The sequence below is a fragment of the Penicillium solitum genome (genome assembly GCF_028829755.1).
Source record: "Penicillium solitum strain IBT 25940 chromosome Unknown utg000009l_segment0_segment0, whole genome shotgun sequence".
In the NCBI taxonomy this organism is placed as follows: Eukaryota; Fungi; Ascomycota; class Eurotiomycetes; order Eurotiales; family Aspergillaceae; genus Penicillium; species Penicillium solitum.
In genome coordinates, this window is record NW_027072128.1 from 2,065,534 (window position 1) to 2,091,035 (window position 25,502).

The following is a 25,502-nucleotide window of genomic DNA, read 5'->3' on the forward strand; positions in this document are numbered from 1 at the left end:
GCGAAGGGAATGTCATTCCTGGCAGGAGAGCATGCGCACGACGGACCGCAAGTTTATGATTGATATTTGATGAAAGATTGAGGGCGAAGTAGGTGGTCGACGGTGGTCGCGGAGCGTTGAGGGGGTTCGAATCGAGCGGCGGGAGGACAAAGGCGCCGAGAGTCGCGCCGCAACCTGCGGGCAGGTAGGGAAGGGAATCGAATGAGGTCCAGTAGCCAGGAATCGTTTCCTGTCAACTGGATGGGAAATGACAAATATGCGAATGGATGAAGCGCCGAAAGCGAGAGAGAAGCGGATGAGCGCGAGGTGTTGGGGCAAAGGAGGAAGCGGGAGTCGAGTAGTAGCAACTTTGAAGGTATGTATACGGTACAGCTGCGGGCTGCCACATTACGTTGTGTCCTGCTAGCACTTTTTACTTTAAAGGATTTGAATTGTATATCTAAGAGATCAACATCAAAAGGTACTCATTATAACATGCGATTGTGTTCACTTGGTTGTTTCCCTCCCGGATGCTCAATTCTCTGTAGTCCAAAAGAAGTTGGCAACGCCGAGAGCGTCTGTCTTGATGATACAGTCCGATACCATCACGATACCATCACGTGCAAAGTTTGGCCGATCACCACACTCATATCAATCACATGACCTGGTCACATACGGTTTAAGAACCAACTGCCACTAAGCCGCGATAAGTAAGCGCACTGCCAAGACAAACCTCGTGGTTGTCCTTGCGCCTTGCTCGGATCTTCTGCCTCTTCGCTATTCCAACACTGCAACTGATACCTTGCGTATCTTTCTTGTCAACACTTTCATTCAACATCTTCCAGGACTCTCTCGCCTCTGAGAATGAGCCGAAAGCTCGCCCCCGAAGCCAATCGGTACGTGAGAATACTTTTTCCATGCCCCTCCCCCGATCGTCGACAGAAGTGCCATTTCGCCATCAACTGCTTGATCGTTGGGTCTAGCAGATCCCTGACATTTAGAAGTGACTAGCGCTAACCTTTTTCTTCTTCTTTTACAGGATTCTCTTCGTCAAGAACCTCAAGTATGTACCTGATCATTTCGCTGCTTTGCTCCGGCTCGCTTCTCCGGCAGATCAAACCTGCAACTCGCCCTTTACAATCGCGACCAGATCGCTGATATCTTTCTCAATAGCTACAACGTAACAGCGGAGCAACTGTTCGACCTGTTTGGCAAATTTGGCCCCATTCGGTAATAGCCACCCATGGTCTCGTGTGTCAGAACCCGATCTAATATCATTTCGTTTGCAGTCAAATTCGCCAGGGTATCGCCAATACCTCCAAAGGAACCGCATTCGTTGTCTACGAAGACGTTCACGACGCCAAACAGGCATGCGATAAGCTCAATGGGTTCAACTTCCAGAACAGATACTTGGTTGGTACGTATTGCATATGGATCCAATGAGCACCTGAGACTATTTGGAGATGACTAACTTTGGGTGTCATCTATAGTCTTGTATCATCAGCCAGAGAAGATGGTCCGTACGAAAGAGGACATTACGGAAAGGCAGGAGAATTTAGAACGGCTCAAACAGCAACACGGGATAGAATGATGTGACGAATTCTTTTTCTCTTCCCTCTGCTAGCATTTAGCTGTGCATGGTATTGCAACGGCTATACTATTCAACCGCGGCTTGGTTGAGGGGTTTCCGGCGTTTTATTCCCTGGGTTTTTTTTTTCTTATTTCAGAGGGTATGATGGTGGGCGAGGCTGGTTCTGGTCGTCATATATTGACCCAGAAATGATCGTGCGAACAACACGCCGGCGAGATCTGATTTCTTCTTATGTTTATTCTATTTAACCATTACTACTATTACTCTCTTCGTCAATTCGACCCTCCACTTTGCTCCAACATTCTGTGTGCTATAGCTAGATGCTAGGTGCGAAGGTTTCTGCGTGTGCCACACTACTGGAAGTGACAAAGTAGTCGAGTCTTGAGATGTTTTCGAGCTTTGTTCGAGCTTTGTGTCATCTGGATACACGACATCAAGCTAAAACTAGGGTCTATCTATCTAGGTAAGGCTGGCGCATCACTGAGAGGTACCCACTCTTCTGCAGGGGATTTTTAAGCTTGGCATCGACTTGGACTATGTATATAAAACAGATCAAAATCAAAGATCCAAGTAGATAGTAAAATAAGAATATCATGCCAAGACTAAAGACCCTTAAAATAGCCGTACTGCCATCCAAACCCTGGAAGGGAAATGCTATCGGCCTTGTCGATCCCGCTGCGGGGACCCTGACACCGCCTAGGGCGCAGCACCCTGCAAACTCCCTTTCACTTGACCCTTATTATTTTTCCATATCCTGTGTTTTTTTTCTATCCTCATCAGAAAGGAACTACTTTTTACAAGTTCAGGCTTGTTCCTACTTATCCGCTCATCTGGTTCATTGCCACCCACTTCGATGTCACGCGTATGACGTCCGGCTGTCTCCGCCTTTGATAAACCTTCCAAGGTTCCAAGGCCCTGGGGTTACTATTCCATCTGGTTTCCAGCATATGTCACGTTCCAACTGAGATCCCTCACTATCTTTCTGGTTTTACCAGACTAAGAAATGATGGACACCGCGACCAGCTCGTTGGCTTCGATAGCGACGACCACACTCATCGCGGTCACCACTCCAACTCCCTCTGGTGCACAAACACTAAACTATCATGAAACAAATTCTTCAAGCCCAGGGCAGGATCCAAATGGCGAAGGAGGAGAATGCAAGCTGCTTGGCCCATTCTCTGTGTTTGTTCAGATCGCTCTTGGTGGCCTCGCATTATTATCTCTAGTCTATAAGAGATGGAGAGAACGACCGCAGCGCCCGTTGAAGATATGGGCCTTCGACGTCTCAAAACAAGTCTTCGGATCTGTGATGCTTCACATGCTGAATCTGGTCATGTCGATGTTTTCTGCGGGCCAACTGGAGATTCGAAGCTCATACAAGCCGAACCCATGCTCATTCTACTTACTAAACCTGGGGATCGACGTGCGTTTCTCCTGATCTTGCTTTGATCTCTTTTTGAGGAGCTTCTGGCTAACAGATACAACAGACTACCCTCGGTATCCCCATTCTGATTCTCCTTCTCCGTGTTCTCAACCATTTGGTATCCTACACACCTCTTGCAAACCCCCCAGAATCGATAGAGTCGGGCAATTATGGCCAACCCCCACGCGTAACATGGTGGCTCAAACAGGCCATCGTTTATTTCATGGGCCTGCTCGGCATGAAGATATGCGTGTTCTTCCTCATCGAGCTCTTACCTTTCATTGTCAAGGTCGGGGACTGGGCTCTAAGGTGGACAGAAGGCAACGCCGCTGTCCAGATCTTCTTCGTCATGCTTCTTTTCCCCGTCATCATGAACGCCATCCAGTATTATATCATCGACATATTTATCAAGAAACCAGTCTCGCAATACGCAGTGGATGACACGATTGGAGATGCTACCACAGACGATGATGCTCACCGCCGGGAGGCTCTTCTTGCTGGCCTGGACGAGTCATATTCAACTGACTCTGATGATGAAGAGCCCGGGAAATCTCCGAGAACCACATCGCAACCGAAGGCTACTGCAGACGCTCTCCAGGAATCCGAGCATTTACTTCCTGAGGATCACAATCCTGTTCCTCCATATGAACCTCCGAGCTCGGGTAGCAGTACTGATGAACATGACTCGAAAGCTAGTGTAACACATCGTTAAATATTGCTTTGTGTTCTGACTTTGGAAATTTCATACCTGCTTTGTTTTCAATGTGTGGTGTTGCTAGTAGTCTTTAACGTGTATATGATTTTCGCTCTTGAATATAAATATGATTAACACCGTTTCCCCTGCTATCTATGTGCATGCATCTATGTAGGTTGTGCATTTGGATAACTGTTGTAGTTATTAGTTACTCGTAATCGAACCTCAGGCATCCAATGAAATATTATGTCACTTGCCACCTTCTTCATGTGAGAAAATTCACTCTTTGTCTCTTGCTATGGCTCTTCTCGTCAATTTCTTCTAAAGAGGACGAAAAAGAGGTCAAATGAGTGTCTTGGAGCTTCCAAGGTTATTTGGATGGCATCCTGAGTTGTCGCCTTAAATCCAAGGCAATAATATATGCCGCCTTCCACACCGCTCTCATCTGCCCATTCTGGAAAAATCAAAGAAGAAAAATATTCAAGCTCCGCCTGAGGAACATTCGCAGCCTAGAATTGCATTATTGCATTCAAGTATCAATTCGGTGACCGAGTCTACAAGCAGCTGTGCTTGATTGGCAGATATCCTCACACCAACCACCATGCCTAACGTAGGGCTAAAAGAAAAGTCCAAGCGGACGACCACCCGGTCTCCGTTCGAGAACACTACGGCCGATATCCGCCCGCAGGACTCAGATGTCGAGATGGACGACGAAACCAGCTCGGATGAGGACGATGTGCCCGAGAAAGATGAGGCGGAGAAGAAGCTAGAGCGTATGCTTTTTGGCGACGATGAGGGGTTCATGGGCGCATTGAAGAACCAGCAGGACCGCGAAGCTGGTATGGCTCTCACTTTGCAAAGTGATGATGAGAGCGATGCTAGCGAGGATGCCGAGGAAGGCGAGGGCCAGGATTTGGCTGCTCTAGCCGATTCAGATGTATGCGACTCCACTCCCATGCGTTTACAGATCTCTGGATTTCGATCTAACAGTTTTGTTTTAATCTAGCTTTTCTTCCTTGACTCTGGTGCACCTCCCACCACTGATTTTATCCCATCCCCGGAAACCCCGTCGGACGCCGAGGACGACGAAGAAGAAGATGAACCCGCAGTATGGTACGATAGCGACGACGAGCGCCTCGCCGTGTCGCTAGCAAGCCAAGCCAGACTGCGCAAACTGCGCAACACCGAAGCCGAAGATGTAGTCAGCGGCAAGGAATACGTCCGACGACTGCGCAGACAGTTCACACGCCTGCACCCGACACCGGAGTGGGCCACGCCTGAGCTCAAGCGCCGCAAGACGGACTCGGACTCAGGCAGCGATGAGGAAATCGACTCGGATGACGAGAACGAGAACCTCTCCATGCAGCCTCTAGCCAAGCTCCTCCAAAACGCCTCCGACCTGACGCGCATAGAAGACAACGCGCGCTCCAACACAAAGCGCAAGCTGCGCCAGGAAGTCATCGACATCCAGAGACTGAAGGACATCGGCAAATCCCAACCCTCCTCCGTCGACTCCCTGACCTTCCACCCGCACTACCCGCTCCTGCTCTCCTCCGGACCAGCCTCTACCCTTTTCCTGCACCACATCTCTCCCTCCGCACCCGCACCAAATCCCCTCCTCACCTCCCTGCACATCAAGCGCACACCAATCCACACGTCCGCCTTCGCCGCACCCACAGGCAACAAAATCTTCGCCTCAGGCCGCCGACGCTACTTCCACATCTGGGACCTGGACACCGGCAAAGTGGACAAAGTCAACGGCTCCTCCGACCGAAAGGAAGAGCAAAAGTCCATGGAGCGCTTCAAGCTCTCTCCATGCGGCCGCTTCGTCGGCCTAGTCGGCACAGCCCGCAAGGGCGGCGGTCTGATCAACGTCCTGGACGCCAACACCGCGCAGTGGATCGCACAGGTGCGCGTCGACGGCCGCGGCGGTGTCGCAGACTTCGCCTGGTGGTCTGACGGCGAGGGTATGACAGTCGTGTCGAAGAACGGTGAGGTCTCTGAGTGGGATGGACGTGTCGGCCGTGTTGTTGCGCGCTGGGTCGATGCCGGTGCTGTCGGCACGACGGTTCTCAGTCTTGGTGGTCGCTCGGGCCGGACTCAGCTTGGTGGAGATCGTTGGGTTGCGATTGGTTCTTCCAGTGGTATTGTTAACGTTTATGATCGTCGTGAATGGGCCGCTGCGTATGCGAATGCTTCGGCTGCTGAGAAGGATTCTCCCGCTCAGTCGGGTATCCCGCGTAACCCTGACCCCGTGCGTGTGCTTGATCAGCTCACTACCCCCATTAGCCATTTGGTCTTTGCGCCTGATGGGCAGATGATGGTTATGGCGAGTCGGTGGAAGCGTGATGCTTTGCGTCTTGGTATGTTTTCTCACTCTACTTGTGCTTTTGTGTGTTCTTTGCTAACGGTGTTTCTTTTAGTTCACCTTCCTACCTGCACGGTATACCGTAACTGGCCTACTTCCAATACGCCATTGGGTCGCATTTCCTCGGTGGCTATCTCACCGAACTCGGAGCAGTTGGCTGTTGGTAATGAGCAAGGTGGTATCCGACTCTGGGAGATTCGGGGATAGAGGTCCCGTACTGAATAAAATATTTATGTTTTCTTGTCATATATTTACTACCCCAATAGTGGAACATGCTTTTCATTCTGTTGTACTGTTGCAGCTGTAAATCCAGGTGGTCTTTATGGTTGATATAGAGTTAGGGCTGGATCTCAACCGCTGCCTTGGCCTGCATACTAAGCATCATCCAAACATCTTTCTACAGCAGTAGATTTTTAAAAAGGGATATAGCGCCTAAGCTTTACCCAAATATAAACGCAATGGTACTTTCGTAATAGGCCAATCGTTTTTTTGAGATTGTTCGTAGCTTTCTAGCAAAGAGCAATAAACACGCAGAACGCCCGGGATCCGAAAGATAAAGAGTAGGGTGGGAATAAAAGCCAGTAAACACGCCATAGCACATGCAAGCCGTGTCAAATCAAATGAAGGGTCATGATCTCATTCGTGAGAGAGTTCTATACTGTTGGCCTTGGTTAAGGATTTTCAGTAACAAAGGGGGTATCTGGGGTAAACATCAAAGATAAAAGCACAGGAAAAGAAAATAAAAGATATTTCAGCAAGTATCATCTCCGGGGTGTTTTGCTAAATTTGGGGTTGGGTATAAATGGGTGTGGTTTGAGAAGATTCCGACGACAAGGGGACATGGGTAGATAATTCGTAACCGTAACAGATGAGCGAGAGTTAAGAGATTCCAAGTTTGAAAGGATCTCCGTAAAAAGTTACTCTCCTGGTCTGCTTGCGCCCCATCGTTGAGGCCGCTTCCCTTGCTCGACATAGTTCTTGATGATGCAGGGAGAACGATCGGGGCCCTGACACACCTTGTGGCGGTTGAGATGTTTGAACTTCGGGCCGAGGGGACCGTTCACGAAGTGGTATTGGCCTGCAAATCGATACTGACGATTATCGCCTAGTGGGTAGAACTTGTCACCCCAGTGGCCCCTATAATGGAACCATTCCGTTGGGGCAGAGGGGCTGAAGGTGGAGGCTCGCAGATTCTGGCTGTCGAAGTCATAGGTATAGGCCTGCGAGTTGAGGAGGGGATCCCATAGTGGACCGCGGTCGGTTACATCGTGCAGCAGACCCCAGGGGAGAAGGTACTCGTGCACTCCGGCCGTGGCGTACATGGCATGGCTGCCCTCGGCAGAGTAAATCACGGGCTGATAAGGTAAAGTTAGTCAAGTTATACTTGCTACTTGTGTTATTTGAGTCCTTACCCGTTGTCCGATCTTCTCAACGGCTTCGTAGCTATACGCCTCGCCGCCTTGGTGGGCGCTGAAGAAGAGCGCTTTTGGTTTGCCATTGTGGAATCGCACTAGACAATGCTCCCAGTCGCCGACGTGATTGCCGAACCGCACGTTGACAACAGTGTTACCGAGGTTGAAGCTGTAAAAGTAGAACCAGAACGCATCGACGATTCCATTGCCTTTGTCCATCACCACCAGGATTGCAGGGGCATCGCTTCGACCACCGGCACCACCATCGTAGATCTCCTCTCCACCGTAGCGTTTGCGAATCTCCTCTTTGAGTATTTGCTGAGCTTGAGAATTTTCATCGGTGTTTGATTCGTGTGCATCTGCAGCCTCTTGTTGCAATTGGTGAAAATCGTACCACTTGGCACGATCTTCCTCCGTGTCACCAGGAATTTCACCATCGACTCGACCATCCCAATCAGCCCAGGATTCTTCCTTGCGGTTCCCATCTGTTTGCGGGATATTCCTGTCACCCTCCAGCCATGGTGGACGCGTTTGTACATCATCATTGCTCGTCAAGAAAACGTGTCTCGGCCCCCACTTGTTCAATTCATCCAGATCGGCCAGCGTCGGATGGTCCCATTGGGCCTGAATCGGAGTGTAATTCAGGGTCGGAGTAGTATGATGCAAGTGCTCTGCGATGTCTCCCGGCCAGAACTGCTCGCCAGAATAAAGGTGAACGAGTGGGGCATAGTGGAAAACGTAGTCCGGGATCTGCCGCCGAGCCCGCTCTTCGGCATCCCACTCGGACTCACTGGCCCCGCTAAGCCAAAAGGACCGCCATGGTGCCTCTGGCTCGGCATCTTGCGCATTTCCCCACTCCGCTGGATCGCGATGTCCGAATTCGCCGTGTACGGTTTGTAAATGGGCTGCACCACAGATGCCGAGCCATCGGCAGGATTTGCGGTCGAACCACGAGCGCGAGCTCGCGATCCAGCTCCGCTCCTCCCAGTCCTCCGCAGACCAGACAAAAGCAGCCGGCCGGAGTACGTGGATTATGCTGTTGATGGATACATAAGCGATTAGGGTCGAGAGCACGGCAATTGTTGCCTTGGCCTTCCGGGTCATCTGCTGGAGCGAGTCGACATAGACTGTCAGGGCCGAACAACTATGTGGGGTATGTTCATAGACTGCGATTTCGGGAATTGCAGTCGAGGCTAGGGATTCAATGCAGTGGGATTCGAGTGGTAGGGCTGCAGCGGTCGGGCATTCCCCAGGAACTATGGTGGGACGAGAGATAACGAGAGTTGGGACAAGGAGGACGCACAACAGGACCGCGGGGTTACCTATATAAAAAACACGCAGGTCCCTTTGTTAGCGAACTCCCGGTGTTCCGAGTCCTAGAATATATCCCAATCAAGAAGTTCCAAAAAGGGAAAAAAAAATAAAAGGAAAGAGCGACAAGAATCAATATTTTGAACTCGTCAGACCGGGAGCAAGCGGAAATGCACAAAAGTCATAGCCAAGCCGGATGCCATATACCGAGTGCATAGGGCGTATCCGTCCAGAGCCGGAGCGGAAGCGACGGAACTTACAAACTGATGATCCCATTCTCATTGTCTAAGAGTTGTTGCGGTGAGATAGTGGGCTTTTTTTTATTTTTCATAAGGCTGAAGGGCTGGGCATCACACTACTTGGTTCTAGACAAGATTGTAACTATAATCTTAGTATATGGATGTACTTCCAATATGATTTCTAATCTTTTTTTACGTATTGTGGCCGAAAAAAGAAAAAAAGTCAATTCTGTAGGGATCACTCCCCTCCCCTCCAATTGAAACATCCAGAAATGCACATGTTGGCCATATTTGCCACCAGGTCGATGTTGATTTTGTCCCAATTGGGAAAAGAGGGGAAGATCAGCCATCTCACGGGGCCCGCGGGCGTTTGCAGAAAGCTGACTCATCTTTATCTTATCTGCGCTTTTCGTTCCAGACCATCCATGGATTATCATCCCAGACCTTGGCTTGCATTTCATCATGGATACAATGGTCGACTCCGAAGATGAGGAGTATGAATATGAATATGGCACAGAGACTGAGGTGAGAATAGTTAACCCTAGTTTCTCTCAATATCGCTAATCAATTAAATAGAGCTTTTATCTCAACCTGGACCTGACTGCCCACCATGGCCCAGTGCGCCCTCCACGCCGCCGTCCAAAAGAAGCAACGTCTCTGGAGGATACACAGAACCCTGCAGATGACATGAGCCAAGGGTTTCCAAGCGAAGCTTATCCTCCGATCGAGAGTGCCGAGACAGGCAATCTCCCGAACGAACGAATCCAAATTCTCGACCTCCACACGAGCAACCCAATCATCTCATACCACAACCAAATGTTTAGTTGCTCCTGGGCCGATCAAATTGGCACTGAACTAGTCTTCGCTAGTCCAGACGCAGAAACCGACCCGGACAACCACTTCCCTCAACCGCTACACCGTGGACCCTCCTACGAGCTTGTGGCCGCGAATAGCGTGAAGATCCTCGGTCGGAAAGCACAGCTCGCTCCCAGCGCAGGGCCAACACAGGCCCAAGGCCCTGCTGAGGGACCCTCAGCTACAGCTTCTACCGTCGATCCCGCGACTTCTCAGGGCGCCGAACCCCTCGGCGTACCCCGTCGTCCCGCAGCGCCGTCCCACCAGGCACAGTTCCTCCATAGGTTGCAACGGATCAAAAACGCCAGGGGAGAGGGAGATACCGTTCGCACGGTCATGAGTACACGTCGGCAGGTGAATATGACAGACAGACAGCAAGGCTGGGCCCGTACCGAGGCGCAGCTTGCTGAGATCGAGCAGCTGAACGAACGTGCTTCGAGAGGGGACTTGGAGGCCAAGGCGACTCTTGAAATGCTGATTCAAGGGCTCAATCCTAATGAGGCAGAGGCGGAGTCTGATTCCGACTTGGAGTTAACGTCTGACAGCGATGATCTTACTTCATGAATGTGCGGATCGACAGTGTGCTGACCTCGACACAGAATTCGGGTCTAGGTCTAGACCCTGTGTCTTTCGAGTCCACCATCCGGAGCCTGAGCAAGCCACCGGATTTCGGAATCTCACTGGATCTGCGTTGTAGTCTCTACGCTATTGCTACGTAGCCGACTTGTATTGTCACGTGGAAGTGCCGGGGACCGAGGAGCCGATGAAGAGATATTGATACCCTTGCTGGAAGTAAAGAGGCTACACTTTCATGATGGAGAGACACCACTGACTTTCTCTTTCTACGATATCGGAGGAATGGCATCATAACCTGGGACAATCGTCCCAAAACAAGCAATCATTGGAGATAAGCCCCACCCAGCTTGGCTAGGGGAACAGCCCATCGATGGAACCATCTTAGCTACAAATTCCGCTAAAAAGAGCCCACTTGAGTGTCTAGGTGGATCTAGAGGGTAACGTCATCCACAAACCCAATGCAGGAATGAAATCCTTGTTCCCCCTAGAAAATCACCGATCACGCAAACCATGATAAGACATAATAGATTGTCCTTTGAACCAATTGTATCCTGTATCCAGTGCTCCCCTTTTGGCATCTAGAACGTCTCCATAGAACACAGCAGGTTGTGCGACCCCCATCTCCTTCCTCAATGCGAGACTGGTGACGTCGGGATCGGCAGATCTTCACATGCACCAAGCAGATGGTTCGTTGCTCGCGTCGGGCTACAGGTTCTAGGCTGTTTATTTCGTACTATGTATTTGGTACTTTGTATTTCCCACGCACGAAAGTAGTGTTCTAGCAACTGTTCTAGCAACCATTATGTGAGTCATGGTCACACCGTATCTTCGACTTCCCGAAATCGAGTCCAAATACTGGACTGCTTTGGTTTTATTTTGCAGCAAGTATAGTTGTAGTAGCAAAGCTATTGAAGGTAATACAATAGAGTCGGTGCTTAATATATACCGGGCAATAATCATGAACAAAAAAGGGTGTGGATTGTCCCTATCAAGGTCACACACAAAGGTATACAAAGTAGTATATAATAATAATATCCAATTTTCATTTCTGATTTGGAAAGCCCAGGGAAACCCAAAATTAAAACACCAATTCCCCAGACTTTTAAAGGCGTCCCATCGCGCAAAACCAGAACCAGATAAATAAATGTCCGCGCCGCCATGCAACACGCTAAATCCAATAGGCGACAAGCAAAAAGAAAGACAAAGAGAATGACGAAAAGAGAAAGACATAAGGCTAACAAGCATCGCGGATATCAAGTCAAGAACGAATAGAAAAAAAAAAAGGGAAGAGAGAGAACAACGGACAGGACAGGGCGAATCCGCCAAACAGTCCCAAAAGTCCAAATGCGCAAGACCATTATCAGAGAATATTAGATGATGGTACAACATTTTCTTCTTGGGAAGGCCAAGAAGAAGAGGTATTGAAGAAGGATGGCGAGAGCGAAACCCGAAACCGAGAAAAGAAGAAAAGGTTGAATCACTCCAGACTCAAGCTGGGGATATTATTGTAGCAAGCCTTGCCCTTGGAGAAGGCGACGGGCGATGGTGGAGGCGCGGGAGGCATGCCGTCGATGAGGATTGAGCGGTTCTTTTCTGTCTTTTGGTTTGAGGCTGTCATGGCGCGGGAGATGTCCTGCGACATTGAGAAGGAGGGAGGCATGACGGGGGTTGCGGTCTTGGTTGCGACGGTGGCCATTGTATTGGATTTGGAATTCTTGATTTATTGATTGAAGGTGTAGAGGTTGAGAGGATAGAGTAGGACTCTTGAATTTTGGGTGTTTTAAATATGTTGAAGAATGAAGTTGTTGGTTTGTTGGATTTTATACTTGAGGAAAGTATGAAATTGATCGACAACCTCGGCTGGAATTTGAGGAATGTATAAGGCTGGATTATTCTTGGAGCTATATTCACAAGGTTGAAGGTCAGCTTTCTGTTTGTGCAGAGTGCTTGTGCTTTGTACTTGGATTTGGCATATGCTCCGGTATAGATGGAAGCTTGTGGCTCCGAAGTTGCCCGAGGCCCGGTTTCGGTGGATCGGGTCGGAGGGAGCGATGTGATGTGGCAAGTGATGACGGGAGTTATACGTACAAGGATCAAAGGGATTATTGAGTTCGGGTATTTGCGAGATGTAATAGTAATAGGTGTTGATGGGAGGCGAGAAGTGAGTTGTGGTTGTTGGGATGATAGGGTGTAGTTGTGACGATGGTTGTGAAGAGGCTCAATTAGCTTGATTATTGCAGTGATAGTATTGCTCCGGTAGAAGGCTTGAAGACGACCAAAGTGAACGATGATAGCAAAGCTGTTGACAGTGCTTGATATATATAGTATTTGAAAATAATTTCACAGGAGTATGAACAGAACTAGAAAAAAGGTAAGACGATTTCAGGGTCAACGGGTGGTTTATATTTTTTTTCTCCTATCAATAAATAATAATATAATAATAAGATATGAGACACCCTAAAACATATAATCAAATCCAAAAAAAAAAGCCATCCCGTAAAAGTGTGGAGGAGTACATTCCCTGGGGAAGCACGAAAGTACCCAGTACACGCATACCTGGCCAGGCCTAATGCTTACTCCCTAGAGATCTGCCCGCCAAGCCTATTCGCCTCATTCTAAACCGCCCAATAACCCAGTTATCGAGGTAGGGATGGGGAACATTCCCCATCGGAACAGCGGGAGCCCAACCCGGAAAGCCTGTCGGGGAGAAATAAAAAACAAAGGAAACGGGGCCTGACGCGTTAGTGTGGGGGAGAGGACCCAGGGGGTGAGAATCGATGAATCAATTGATATTATGTGTTGTGTTATTTGACATTATTTGCCATAGAAACAACTAGCTTGGAAGACGGGAACAGCTAGCGAAAGCCGATTAAACAGGTTGAATCGGCAAGGCTCTATTTAAAACTAATGAATTAGTGCTAGTTTAAGGGTTTTTTTCTATGATTCTACGCCTTCTAGCGCTTCCCGGAGGAAACTCGCTGTTGACCTCGGCACGAGAGCGGATACGGGCGATCCTTTCGAGAACAAAAACTGGGGCCCAGCGACCAGATTGCCGGGGTTATGGAAGGGATTTCTCCGTTGCGGTGTAGGGGGGCGGCTTGGGGGTGGCGACAGGTATCGGAACTATTATTTGATATGATCTGAAATATATGTTATATATATATATTGTTGTATGTTGTGCTCTGCTGGGGAAAAGGTATCATCCGACTTTGGAGGCGTTTCCATTTTCACCGTCTATTGAAAGCACTCAAATCAGGAGTTTTTTCTCTTTTGTCGTGCTCACCGTTTCCCGAGGTGCATTGTTAATCAGGACGATCTTCTAAAAATTGATAAGATTGCCCAAAGGCACTTGGGTCGGGTTGTATGTGATAAAAGGGGCAGCTCAAGTACCGGTAGACCCGCCTATAGTATAAGTCCAATCCAACACACGATAAAACTTGTATGAAATAGTATATCGCATAGCGCCACAAATAAACCTGTAATATTTTCGGAACTTCAGGTAAATCACAAGGGAGAGTAGTGGACCATGCCAGGGGCCGAAACAGTTTGAGGCGCATATCAAATCCTTTGTTTGAGATGTGTTTACATCGTATACGGAGTCGATGCCAAAGGGTTTACGATGCCCAACCCAGGGATACGATCCATGACCCGGGGTTAGATTTTTTTCCAATGATTCACCGTCACCTCCTTGGTTAATTCAGGGGCACAAACGTTGAGCTACAAAAGTACCAAAATCCTCTTCACCGTTCAACCGTTGATCGACGTCCGAATAGGGAACTCCACAATTCTTCTCCCCCGGATTCAAGGGGCCACCGTAGCGATTTGACTATTTTCAATATGCAATGCGCTCCACTCCACTGGTACATACGTACTCACAAATGGATAGTTATCTGGGGGAAAGGGGGGAGTGTTACTCTAAAATCTCCAGAATGTCCATTCCACAGATTCTAATTTCCTGATTTCCTGGGTACCGGGTCTCCGACGGTGATCTAAGGCGCATTTCTCGGGAATTTTGGACCTCTAGATCGCGGATGGGCTTCCCCGTAGTATCTGCTTATAATAATAGTAACATTAATATGCTACGGAGTATCATATTGTGGTATCAGGAACTTCTGCGCTATGTCTAATATACTTGCGTATCGAGGTGCACCATGTACCCCGTGAAATGTCGTAGATCATAACATTCTTTTCGTCCGTTGGTGACCACGTAAGATAAGCTCTCGGCGTGGTGACTTGTCCCTTTCACCGCTCGTTTAGAGATACCTTTGACCATGTACTTGCGATAGATTGTAGAGATAGGGCCAGAGAGCGGGTGTGATGAGCTGGCTGCCCAGTGTGTTGTTAGATACACCATTTTCGACATTTGTGGCGCTAACTGTGGGATGGATTCGTCAGGTACAAGATGTACAACACATCCCATGCATCATGGATGCATGGTTATGAGCTGACGTGATTATGGGCTACTAGCTATTCGGACTACTTGAATATACATATTTGAATCAATGTTGGTCTACCCAACACCTCAGGTTAACTTGTCTGCCTTATCAACAGACGGGGTTACCCTTGTAGGTGCTAGACTTGGTAGTAGGCAGTCTTGGGCATACCTACCATAAGTACCCTGGTGTACCCCTCCAGCCAAGTCCATATATGTATGATAGGGCGAACACAGGGCTGATGCGATCGATACGCAGGGGATACTTCGATCGGAAAAGATCGAGACCAGATAATCGACTCTTTGCTCTGCTGGGAAGGGTGCCCGATCTACAGATTAGCCCTGACGAATTGTTAGATTTGGAATCGGGTTCTATTCCGGCCCTTGCACGTCTTCGAAGATCTTTATCTAATTATAAGTATCCCTTGGGCTTGTCACGATCCTTCAGGAACGAGACCTACTTTGGAGCTGCAACCCTGAACTCTATGCCACTTCCAACCTTGCAGAGAATATGCTTTCAAAAATGCAAGCTGACTATCTTCTAGATGATCTTCTGACCTGCTAGTGCCCCGTGTCCTATCTTGGAAGTTGACTGCACAAGCTTCCCCTTAACTGCCAACACCGGTGAAAATATATCCAGATAGCTGTGAACTTGGCGTCCGAGCTCGTGTCAGATGGTAAGACCAATCAATCACCAGGAAACCTTGGGAAACCTTGGGAAACCTTCGGAAACATGGGGAAGACTTTCTATGTGTCAAGCAAACTAGGTAAATCCAAGTAAATTGAAGAAAACCTGGGGGATCGGAAGGCTACCCGAGCGGGAGTGGTCTCCTGGGTCTTCAGACTCGAGCGAAAATTGCGATTCCAATGCCTGAGGCTTATCATTTTTACGTCACGGGAACGGAATATCATTTCCCCTAGAGGACAGCAATTACTTCATATCTCGGTGGCCGGCGGACCCTTCCAATCGCAGGCCCGCCGAGAGTCCGCTATCACGTAAAGGCCCCGCCATGAATTTCTTGGGATGCGTAAAAAAAATGTAGACGATATAGTTGTTGGGGTAAAGAGGTCCCAATGCGCCATTTCTAACGAATAACGATGTACAACTGCAGACTGTGCACTGTGTAGAAGGTGATGGTTATGTTTTACCCCGCAAGTCATCCAGGTACCAGCCCTAGAGAGCCCCTCCGGTTGGAGATATATGACATACACATGGAGAGAGAGATATTATTGTTTGTCACCGGCCCTTCGATCACCGGCCCGGTGACATTCGCAAAGATCGCATCAAATTGCAATTGGCCTTGGCCAAACGTGTCAAACTCGTCAAACTATCTCCCAATGGCGCAAATCCCCCGGACCGAGACAGCCACCAGTGGATCTAAATGAGTAGGGTAGGCGATCACGATGCGATCTGGGGGGGTAATTCGGGCTGGAACATTGAGAATGAGGCATTTAGCATAACCAAAAAACCCCCCGAAGTTTCTTATCCCAGTCGAGTGAGTCGAGTGGGTTCTCCATGACACATTGCATTCCACGATGTTCGATAGAGATCGCATCATTCCAAGGTCCTCCTGTATACATCGTCCATCGTCCATGCCCTTTAGTAAGACATCTCAGGTGACTATTCCTTTTTCAGGTTCAAGTCTCTTGCAGGTCACCCGCTCACCTCTCTTTGCCCCTGTTCCTGTAAACTAGTTCGCCTCAGCCACGTTCCAGGATTTGAGGCAATTTTTTTCCCTCATATCGGCCCGCATGACGCAGCGGGATTTTCTATCGGCTTGAGCTCGGAAGGAGGGGCGATAAGCTCCAATCAGCGTGCAATGTATCGCCGCTTCTTAGTCAAAAGTGGACAGAGAATGAGCGTTTTGGGGTGGACCAAAGTGGAACTGCGGATCGCAATGGGCTTCGAGACCTCTATACGGTAGAACCTCCCGCCTACCATCGGCTATAACTGGTCAAGGGGGGGTTGCGGGACATGTAATAATAATAGAAATCAATTTTAAGTATGTATTAATATATTAATAGAGATAATAGAGATTAAAATATGGGATTAATAGAGATAATTACTATTAAGAGTTGTCAAGGTTAACAATCAGGTTTCTGTATAAAAGGACTAGGGTTCCCCGGATTTTCTGGTTCCTCTCATCCAAAAAACCATCTTTCCCTTTTCTCATCACCTTCAGTCCATGGCGACGATCGGTGATCATTGTATTTGCCAGTAAGTCTTCTTCTCCTTCTTGTCTCTCCTTGCTTGTTATCTCAACTTTACCTGGTTGAGATAAGAACATTCTTTGTGTCGCCTTATCTCATCTCCACACGTGCCGACTCGATGATTCATCTCAGCTACTAATTGACTTAATACAGCTTCTTTCATCTTCTCGCTCTTACGTGTTAAGAGATTTTCCTCACATACTACATCATGTCGTCTCCCGCTTCTACCCCACAGTCGGAGACTCCCAATAGCATTGGCGCGAGCTTGCCTTCTCGCCCTCAGCCTAAGCTCTTTGCGAGCCAGGATGGAAGCTCCGGCTCCGGCACCCCCATCGGTTTCCAACGCTTTCCCCCCCACAACAAGCACTTAGATCATGCCGTTGGAAGTGCTTTGCGACAACCGTCCCCGCAGCCCACTCACTTGGGGATTCCCGGTACCCCGCACCGTGTGCTCCCCGAGGAGGACCCGGGCTATATCGCGGCTACCTTCGAGGGCAAGCAGAAGCAGATGGAACAAGGTCAGTGGAATTGACTGATGATATCGAGATGATACAATTGGCTAATTCCCAGCAGTTATGGACATATTGGAGGAGAAGGGCTTCTTCCCAAGTGACTTCGTCATCTCCGAAACCACCTGGTTCTATAACAAGCTTGGCATTGACGATACATACTTCCAAACCGAGTCTGTGGATGCCATTGTGACCCAGATCCTGTCCCTCTACGCCGCCAAAGTCGCCGCCTATGCTCGCGATGATAAACAGTTGGAGATTCGTCTGGACAAAGAGGCCGAGGACCATGCTGTCTACATCGATACCAGCAGGCCCGGTGCGGTTTCTGTCGATGGTCCACGCTACGAGCAGCGCATCGACGAGAAGTACGTCAACCACTCCAAGGGTGCCAACAGCTACCGTGTGGAGACTTTCCGCTCGCCTAGCACACTGCCAGGCGACAACGGCCAGCAGCTCCGCTGCTACTTCGTGTACAAGTGCCTGTTTGCCAACCCCAACCCCTCACCGAATGAAACCAACATCGATATCATTGGCGAGAAGCGTTTCCTGCAGAAGGCCACCCCCAACACCAAGGCGATTTACCAGGAAATCATCACCACAGCCGTTGGTCGCTCCGGTCCCGTCATCGAGATGTTCGAGATCGAGGGAAGCCGGGAAAAGCGTCTGGTCATTGCGTACCGCCAGGGATCCGCTATGGGCTTGTTCAGTGCCCTGTCGGATTTGTACCACTACTACCGCTTGACCAGCTCGCGCAAGTACCTGGAGAATTTCTCCAACGGAATCACTGTGATTTCGCTCTACCTGCGTCCCTCAGATAACTCCGAGATCTCAGCCAAGTTCCCTCCCATTGAGGCTGCTATCCACCAGATCATGAAGGAGGTCTCTCTCTTGTACTGTATCCCTCAGAACCGCTTCCAGGGTCACTTCGCCACTGGTCGTCTGAGCTTGCAGGAGACAATCTACGCTCACTGCGCATGGGTGTTCGTACAACAGTTCCTTAACCGTCTGGGTTCAGAATACACTTCGTTGGCTGCTCTTTTGGACAGCAACAACAGTGTGCACGCGGAGTTGCTTTCAAAGATCAAGAAGCGTCTGCGTACGGAGACATTCACTGCTGATTACATCTTTGAGATTATCAACAAATACCCCGAGCTGATCCACAAGCTCTACCTTGACTTCGCCAACACCCACTACGTTCAGACCCAGGAGTCTGGTGATGACTTCCTCCCCACCCTCAGTTATCTGCGTCTGCAGGTCGACGAGGTCCTCGATGGCGCCAAGCTGAAGCAGCTCATCCGTGGCACCGCCCTCAACGAGCACGACGAGATGGTTATGACCTCCTTCCGCGTGTTCAACGCCTCCATCCTCAAGACCAACTTCTTCACCCCGACCAAGGTGGCTCTCAGCTTCCGCTTGAAGCCGGACTTCTTGCCAGAACACGAATACCCCCAGCCCCTCTACGGCATGTTCCTGGTCATCAGCTCCGAGTTCCGCGGTTTCCACCTGCGGTTCCGTGATATTGCTCGTGGTGGTATCCGTATCGTCAAGAGTCGAAACGGTGAAGCATACAACATCAACGCTCGTTCGTTGTTCGATGAGAACTACAACTTGGCCAATACCCAACAGCGCAAGAACAAGGATATCCCCGAAGGCGGTGCCAAGGGTGTCATCCTCTTGGATGCTGACCACCAGGACAAGGCGCGGGTCGCCTTCGAGAAGTACATTGACAGCATTCTCGATCTGCTCCTGCCCCCCGTCAGCCCCGGTATCAAGGATCCGATTGTTGACCTGCACGGCAAGGACGAGATCCTCTTCATGGGTCCTGACGAGAACACCGCTGAGCTCGTCAACTGGGCCACCGAACACGCTCGCGGCCGTGGCGCTCCCTGGTGGAAGTCGTTCTTCACTGGAAAGAGCCCCAAGCTGGGTGGTATTCCCCACGACGCTTACGGCATGACCACTCTTTCCGTCCGCCAGTACGTGCTCGGAATTCAGCGCAAGCTGAACATCGACCCCTCTACACAGCTCAAGCTGCAGACCGGTGGTCCCGACGGCGATCTTGGATCCAACGAGATTCTGCTCTCCAACGAGAAGTACGGCGCCATTGTTGATGGAGCCGGTGTGATCTACGACCCGAACGGTCTTAACCACGAAGAGCTCCTCCGCCTGGCTAAGAAGCGCGCGATGATCTCACAGTTTGACATGACCAAGCTGTCCCCCGAGGGCTACCGCGTCCTGGTCGACGAGAAGAACGTCAAGCTCCCCAGCGGCGAGGTCGTCCACAACGGCATGATCTTCCGTAACACATACCACCTGCGCTCACAGGAGAAGTTCGACGTGTTCGTGCCCTGTGGTGGCCGCCCCGAGTCCATCGATCTTGCATCCGTCGGCAAGCTCATCAAAGACAACAAGGCCATCATCCCCTTCATCGTCGAAGGTGCCAACCTGTTCATCACCCAGGACGCTAAGCTGCGCCTCGAGAAGGCTGGCTGCATCCTGTACAAGGATGCCTCTGCTAACAAGGGTGGTGTGACATCTTCCTCCCTGGAAGTCCTCGCCTCGCTGTCTTTCAACGACGAGGAGTTCGTCGAGAACATGTGCGTCCGTGAGGACGGCACCGTTCCCGACTTCTACAAAGAATACGTCCGTGACGTGCAGGATGTCATCCAGTCGAACGCCGCTCTCGAGTTCGAGGCCATCTGGCGCGAACACCAGCAGACTGGTGTGCTTCGCAGTGTACTCAGTGACCGTCTCAGCTTGGCCATCACCAAGCTTGATGAGGAACTTCAGATGACCGAGCTCTGGGACAATGTTGCGCTCCGTCGCTCTGTTCTTGGCGACGCTCTGCCCCGTCGTCTGTTGGGGAAGATCGGTCTGAAAACCATCATGGAACGTGTATGTCTCCCCTCTTTCTTGTCTATCTTATTTTTTTGAACCGCCGCTAATCAATCCTAGGTCCCTGAGAACTACCTCCGTGCCATCTTCGGCAGCTACCTGGCTAGCCGTTTCGTGTACGAGTACGGCAACCAGCCCAGCCAGTTCTCCTTCTTCGACTTCATGACCAAGCGCATGGCTAAGCTTCAGTTGTAAGCTTTTGGAATTAGATATTCCTAGTGCGAAAGTGCTGGTTTTGACACTGCTTTGACATTATCTTTGCTTTTCCTTTTTGATGAGAAAGACTTCCTGGAGTCAACGAAATACTTAATACGGAACAAAAGAAGATTTGTTCCCCTGACGAATGTATGGTTTAAAAAGTTTGGCGAGCGAGAGAAGAGAAGGCTGTTTGGGCAAGATGATCCTTTAGAATCAAAAATTCTTACCCATTGGAAACAGGCAGTCTAGTCCTACATAACTCTATGCAAATTTCATCATGTTACACCAATCAACTCCATTGAACAATGCCTACTTCCATCTATTCTGAGATGACACAGACTCAGCCATAACCAACACGATATTCACTGCCTACGTGGGATGTCAGAATATCATATCAATAGGACCAACACCCGTGGGAAGCCCACAGCTCCTAATAAAACAAAAAGAAAACTCACCAGTAACAAATCAACACCTTCGGAAACCTCGACCCCCCACCTCGGCCTCAATTTCATTTTAGATTTACTGTAGTCCATCGAATTGTGTCGCGTGATATGCATGATCTTCTGGTTACCCATCATCACACCTGTGCCCGAGGCAGCTTGATGCATCACTTTTAACTCCACTTTTGAGCCGGGGGCTGCATGGGCATCTGCATCAGCAGGACCGGAACTGGAACTGGAACTGGCATTTCGTAATGCAGATGCAGACGCAGGAAACAATGCAGCCGGCGCCGGCTCCAGCGGCGGCTCGAGTGCATCAAGCAGATCTCGTAGAGGATTAGGCGAGTCTCGACGGACAGAGTCGTAGGAGGGGAGAATGGATGGAGAGTTGGTATGTTGTATATGCCTCGGCGTTGAAGCTATTGGACTCCCAGAATGTGAATTGGGGGGTGGTGGATGTACTTTCTGGGAGTCCAGTAGCATCCCCGCATTCCCCTCACAACGAGCACTCCCACTGCCACTCCCACCCCCAACCCCAGAAACAGCACTATAAGGCGGCGGCTCGTCAGCACCAGACACATCAACCCCAACTCCTCCTACAATCCCAGACCCCTCCCTAACCGCAAGCGCATTCGAAAACCGCACTTCAAGCCTAAACCCACCACCCCCAACCCCAACCCTCGACCCAGGTCCATCGGCAGTCCACGGCACAGAAGCAACCAATAAATCTTGATTCTGATCAGGAAGTCTCGCATTCCATTTCCGCGATAACCAAGCCCGTCGCAATACGAGAACCGGCACGCCTTCGGTGTCGCAGATCACCCGACTTGTGTTCGGCCATGGTTTCCCGTACACGGTATAGAGGAGGACGGTGCGGTCTGGGCTGTCTGGGGCTTCGTGTGCGCGGATGCGGTCGACTGTGAAGGCGGGAGAGGAGGGTTTGGTTTCTTGGGTTGGTGTTATTGTTAGGGTTGTTGCGGTGTTGGTTAGGAGGTCTGCGGGTGGGGAGAGGAGGTGGTGGGGGTGGAGGGCTATCGGTGTTGCGGGGGATGTGAGGGGGTTGGATTTTGATTTTGATTTGGAGACGGGCATGGGGTTTAGTCTTGTGGCTTTGTGGATGGTTTTATGTAGATATTGTTGGTTTATAAAGTAGATTGTGTAGATTGTAGAGAACTAGGAAGAGTTGGAGAGGCATGATGATGTTGATGTGGGGTCGGGAGTGTCGGATAGCTGTAGAGATGACAGCACTGAGGTCACCAATTAGGATTGCGATATATATAAACGGTAGAATAAATAGGGGCTGTACAGTATCTTTCAATTTTGAGTCTTATAATCCCCAAGTGACCTACGTAGTATATAAATAGTAAGATTGAAGCAACTCTAATGCGTCTTAGGTTTCCCTACGGACATAACGGATATAGCACATTCACTGATTTACCGAGGTACCTTCGATCGGCTTAGATTATCGTAGATCTCTTGGCGATCTACCTAGGTAGGTAGGTTCTAGATTGGACAGTTCGTTGAATGATGAAAGAGATGGAGTCCACTTCAGGGGACTACAGTAAACATTAACTTGATTGCTTAAACTATTCAACTATATTGGGGGGTCATACTTATACAGTGACACTTCATTAATTTGTAAGGATAAGCGGAGAGCAAATCCTTACAAATTACAAAGGTTTACAAAACAGTGAGTGGTCTTGGCATTTTGGATTGTATAGTTAAGGTCTTATTTTTGTATTATATAATCCTATTTTGGGGGAGTTTTAAACCGGCAGAACCCCAAGCGGGAAAAGGAAGACTCGAAAGAATCGATCTTTAAAGTAGGTAATTTTAGACTCCATGTATGGTATCGTATATCACATGGCCTCCTTGCTTATTGACCTGCCATACTATAGTTCTCTACCAACCCAGACTTGACTCGCTAGTTACTTAACTGGATTTACCACACAAATAACATGCCCCTCAAGCCTATCTATCTATGATACTAACTTAGCGGACAACCTTGTCCCCCATATTATCCAAGCACAAGCTTTTCAAAACCATCAGGAATATCTTCCCCTTCAATCCACGCCTTGGCAGTATCCGCAAAGAGCTTCGGATTTTGCCGATTCCACGGATGTCGCATTTCCGAATGGAAGTAAGCAATCGTCTCAGGATTTCCCTCGCGACCAGTCTTCATTAACCGAAGACCAACCTCCTTGCTATCGCCACTGGGTACTAGACCTCCCTTTGCAGCAACCACAATCAAAGTCCTCGCAGCCCAAGGCTCCGGCCATTGCAATTCAGGCGAAGGAGTCGCAATTTGCCGACAAAGCTTGAGCGTGGTAGTACTTGTGTTATGAGGAATATCGGTGCCGTCCATAGCCCATCTAATCACCGACCTCGGTATGAGGTTTTCGACATGCTGCATCGCCCACATCGCACGGGGAATGTAAGGTGTGAAGACGGTGCGAGGAATTGACATGAATCCCGATACAAATACTGATTGCACTAGGTCGGGATAGGTACATGCAATCTGGATGGCTACTCGAGCGCCTAGACTGTGTCCTATAACGTGTGCGTGCGAGCCAATCGCCTTGTCGCGAATAAGTTGTGCCAGTAAATCTGCGGTGGACTGAACTGAGAATTCTTGTTGGGTCGATTGGCCGTGGCCTGGCAGGTCGGGGGCCAAAATGTGATATTTGGTTGAGAGATGGGGGACGACGAGGTCCCACCAACTGCCAGTCACGAAAGCGCCGTGGATGAGAACGATGGAGGCGGGCCCGTTGTCGTTCCAGCTTAAATACGAGACTGGATATTCAGTCGCCATTTGAAAAGTGCTGGGACGAAGCCTGTATATTGGTAGAGGCTGTGGGGGGCCAGGCGTATAACCTTGGAGTTATTTGTATGACAAAATCTATTGTAATTAACTAATTGGACAGAACCGTATTATGCAATACGGCTAGGCTGTCATTAAATGATAGAAGGGTAGGATTATTCTAGACTAGACCTCTAGGAGACACGATTAATGTAATCAAAGGTACGTTGTATATGGGGGCCGAAAAATCCTCTAATACGGATTAGCGGATTAGCGCAACTTAAGGGCTCTAGGAGAATAGAGATAAAACCGATTTCGAATTTGACTGTACTATACCTATAATAATATAGAATGTTTTCTTTAGTTAGAATCTCTTAGCATCTCTAGGGCTAATTAGAATCCTATAAACACCCTAATTCTATGAGATGTCATATAGGTCGCAATGCCGATAGATGTATGACCGTAAAGTGGAATTTATGAAGAAGAACAATGTCCCTATCTGGAATGGAGAATTTGGCCCTATATACAAAAAGGAAGAAACAAATTCAGATAGGGAAGTCCATAATTAGGAGCGGTACAGCATTCTAGAGAAGTAGCTTGAGATCTACACCGCTGACTCCATTGGTAAGTACTACCATCATAATCATACGCACAGAGCCATCCCGTTAACTGTGATTTTCTTTCCCATGGAGAAGCTTGGAGCATATGGACCTACAAGGATCTGAACACTATGGACCTTGTGCATATTCAGTCCAATACACCTTGGATCAAGCTTCTGCACCCTATTATCGAGAAAAAGCGACAGCTGGCGGTGGATTCGTGGGCTTACGACGATGCCCATCTTCAGGAAGGGCTGTTTGGGCCACTTCACAAATGGTTTGAGGACAACGTCCCTTCGCAATATGGGAAGAAGTATCCGTGGCAGTGGCGGATGAACATGCATGTCTTCCGGGGCATTCGCGTTATCACCATGGCCGAGTACATGATCCCAGAATGGACAGACTACTTCCGCGACAAGTCTTTCGAAGAACTGGATGCACTTTCTGCCAGCTGGAAATTCGAAGACTGCATGATCCGCGATGAACTGAATACGAAGCTGAAGCTTTACTCGACAATGCAATCCGACGATAAGCGTTTGGTCGGAAATGTCATCTTGCCCAGTGTGGACTCTGCCACGGAGGGTGTCTTTGAGCTGTCACCAGAGGAGAAGGAGAGGAATAAGTGAACTCTTGGGACAGAATAAATGTTTCCTGTAATCTGAAAATTCAGAGAATCAAAGGTCCTAAATAGCAATTTCCCAACTTCTATGGCTCTCGACGCGCTGCTTCACACATAGCGCTGGTAAAATCTCTTGCGGGTCTGGCACTTGTGTAGTAAATGTTTTGCCCAGCCTGGTGCCCTGCCCAGGTGGCAGAATCTACTGACCAAGCTTAACATGTCGTTATTTTGGCGACCCGAGGATTTTCCGGGGTTTAATACCATTACACCATACTAGTAGTATTCGAAAGTCATTTATATGACAAAATCTACTACTATAATGAATCTGACAGAATAGTGCAATTTAATATG

General features: G+C 49.2%; 10 protein-coding genes across 10 annotated transcripts; 6 read left to right on the top strand and 4 right to left on the bottom strand.

Annotated features, from left to right (window-relative positions):
* Positions 1-724: 724 nt before the first annotated feature.
* Positions 725-1,877, top strand: N7455_011868 (putative pre-mRNA branch site protein p14). The gene is made up of 5 exons (XM_040953762.2): positions 725-875; positions 1,019-1,042; positions 1,153-1,209; positions 1,269-1,396; positions 1,470-1,877. Exons 1-5 carry the CDS (start codon positions 844-846, stop codon positions 1,568-1,570), a joined length of 342 nt encoding a protein of 113 aa, XP_040815706.1. The 5' UTR covers positions 725-843; the 3' UTR covers positions 1,571-1,877.
* Positions 1,878-2,573: 696 nt separating this feature from the next.
* N7455_011869 (STIMATE family protein) lies at positions 2,574-3,789 on the top strand (the record flags this gene model as incomplete). Its single annotated transcript, XM_040953809.2, has 2 exons — positions 2,574-2,993; positions 3,058-3,789. 2 exons carry the CDS (start codon positions 2,574-2,576, stop codon positions 3,703-3,705), a joined length of 1,068 nt encoding a protein of 355 aa, XP_040815611.2. The 3' UTR covers positions 3,706-3,789.
* Positions 3,790-4,288: 499 nt separating this feature from the next.
* Positions 4,289-6,262, top strand: N7455_011870 (WD40 repeat domain-containing protein; the record flags this gene model as incomplete). The annotated part of the gene is made up of 3 exons (XM_040953924.2): positions 4,289-4,624; positions 4,694-6,050; positions 6,111-6,262. 3 exons carry the CDS (start codon positions 4,289-4,291, stop codon positions 6,260-6,262), a joined length of 1,845 nt encoding a protein of 614 aa, XP_040815806.1.
* Positions 6,263-6,972: 710 nt separating this feature from the next.
* Positions 6,973-9,054, bottom strand: N7455_011871 (uncharacterized protein; the record flags this gene model as incomplete). The annotated part of the gene is made up of 3 exons (XM_040953921.2): positions 6,973-7,410; positions 7,468-8,789; positions 9,039-9,054. 3 exons carry the CDS (start codon positions 9,052-9,054, stop codon positions 6,973-6,975), a joined length of 1,776 nt encoding a protein of 591 aa, XP_040815814.2.
* Positions 9,055-9,479: 425 nt separating this feature from the next.
* Positions 9,480-10,436, top strand: N7455_011872 (TFIIIC subunit 6 family protein; the record flags this gene model as incomplete). Its single annotated transcript, XM_040953803.2, has 2 exons — positions 9,480-9,542; positions 9,594-10,436. The coding sequence occupies 2 exons, from the start codon at positions 9,480-9,482 to the stop codon at positions 10,434-10,436; spliced, it is 906 nt and encodes a 301-aa protein (XP_040815676.2).
* Positions 10,437-11,925: 1,489 nt separating this feature from the next.
* N7455_011873 (uncharacterized protein) lies at positions 11,926-12,144 on the bottom strand (the record flags this gene model as incomplete). Its single annotated transcript, XM_040953791.2, has 1 exon — positions 11,926-12,144. One exon carries the CDS (start codon positions 12,142-12,144, stop codon positions 11,926-11,928), a length of 219 nt encoding a protein of 72 aa, XP_040815635.2.
* Positions 12,145-17,299: 5,155 nt separating this feature from the next.
* Positions 17,300-20,690, top strand: N7455_011874 (glutamate dehydrogenase (NAD(+)); the record flags this gene model as incomplete). Its single annotated transcript, XM_040953933.2, has 3 exons — positions 17,300-17,609; positions 17,665-20,495; positions 20,556-20,690. The coding sequence occupies 3 exons, from the start codon at positions 17,300-17,302 to the stop codon at positions 20,688-20,690; spliced, it is 3,276 nt and encodes a 1,091-aa protein (XP_040815686.2).
* A 312-nt stretch (positions 20,691-21,002) lies between these two features.
* On the bottom strand, positions 21,003-22,225 carry N7455_011875 (uncharacterized protein; the record flags this gene model as incomplete). Its single annotated transcript, XM_040953839.2, has 2 exons — positions 21,003-21,062; positions 21,149-22,225. The coding sequence occupies 2 exons, from the start codon at positions 22,223-22,225 to the stop codon at positions 21,003-21,005; spliced, it is 1,137 nt and encodes a 378-aa protein (XP_040815631.2).
* Positions 22,226-23,150: 925 nt separating this feature from the next.
* On the bottom strand, positions 23,151-23,945 carry N7455_011876 (uncharacterized protein; the record flags this gene model as incomplete). The annotated part of the gene is made up of 1 exon (XM_040953986.2): positions 23,151-23,945. The coding sequence occupies one exon, from the start codon at positions 23,943-23,945 to the stop codon at positions 23,151-23,153; it is 795 nt and encodes a 264-aa protein (XP_040815826.2).
* A 718-nt stretch (positions 23,946-24,663) lies between these two features.
* On the top strand, positions 24,664-25,158 carry N7455_011877 (uncharacterized protein; the record flags this gene model as incomplete). Its single annotated transcript, XM_065606769.1, has 1 exon — positions 24,664-25,158. One exon carries the CDS (start codon positions 24,664-24,666, stop codon positions 25,156-25,158), a length of 495 nt encoding a protein of 164 aa, XP_065459935.1.
* Positions 25,159-25,502: the final 344 nt, after the last annotated feature.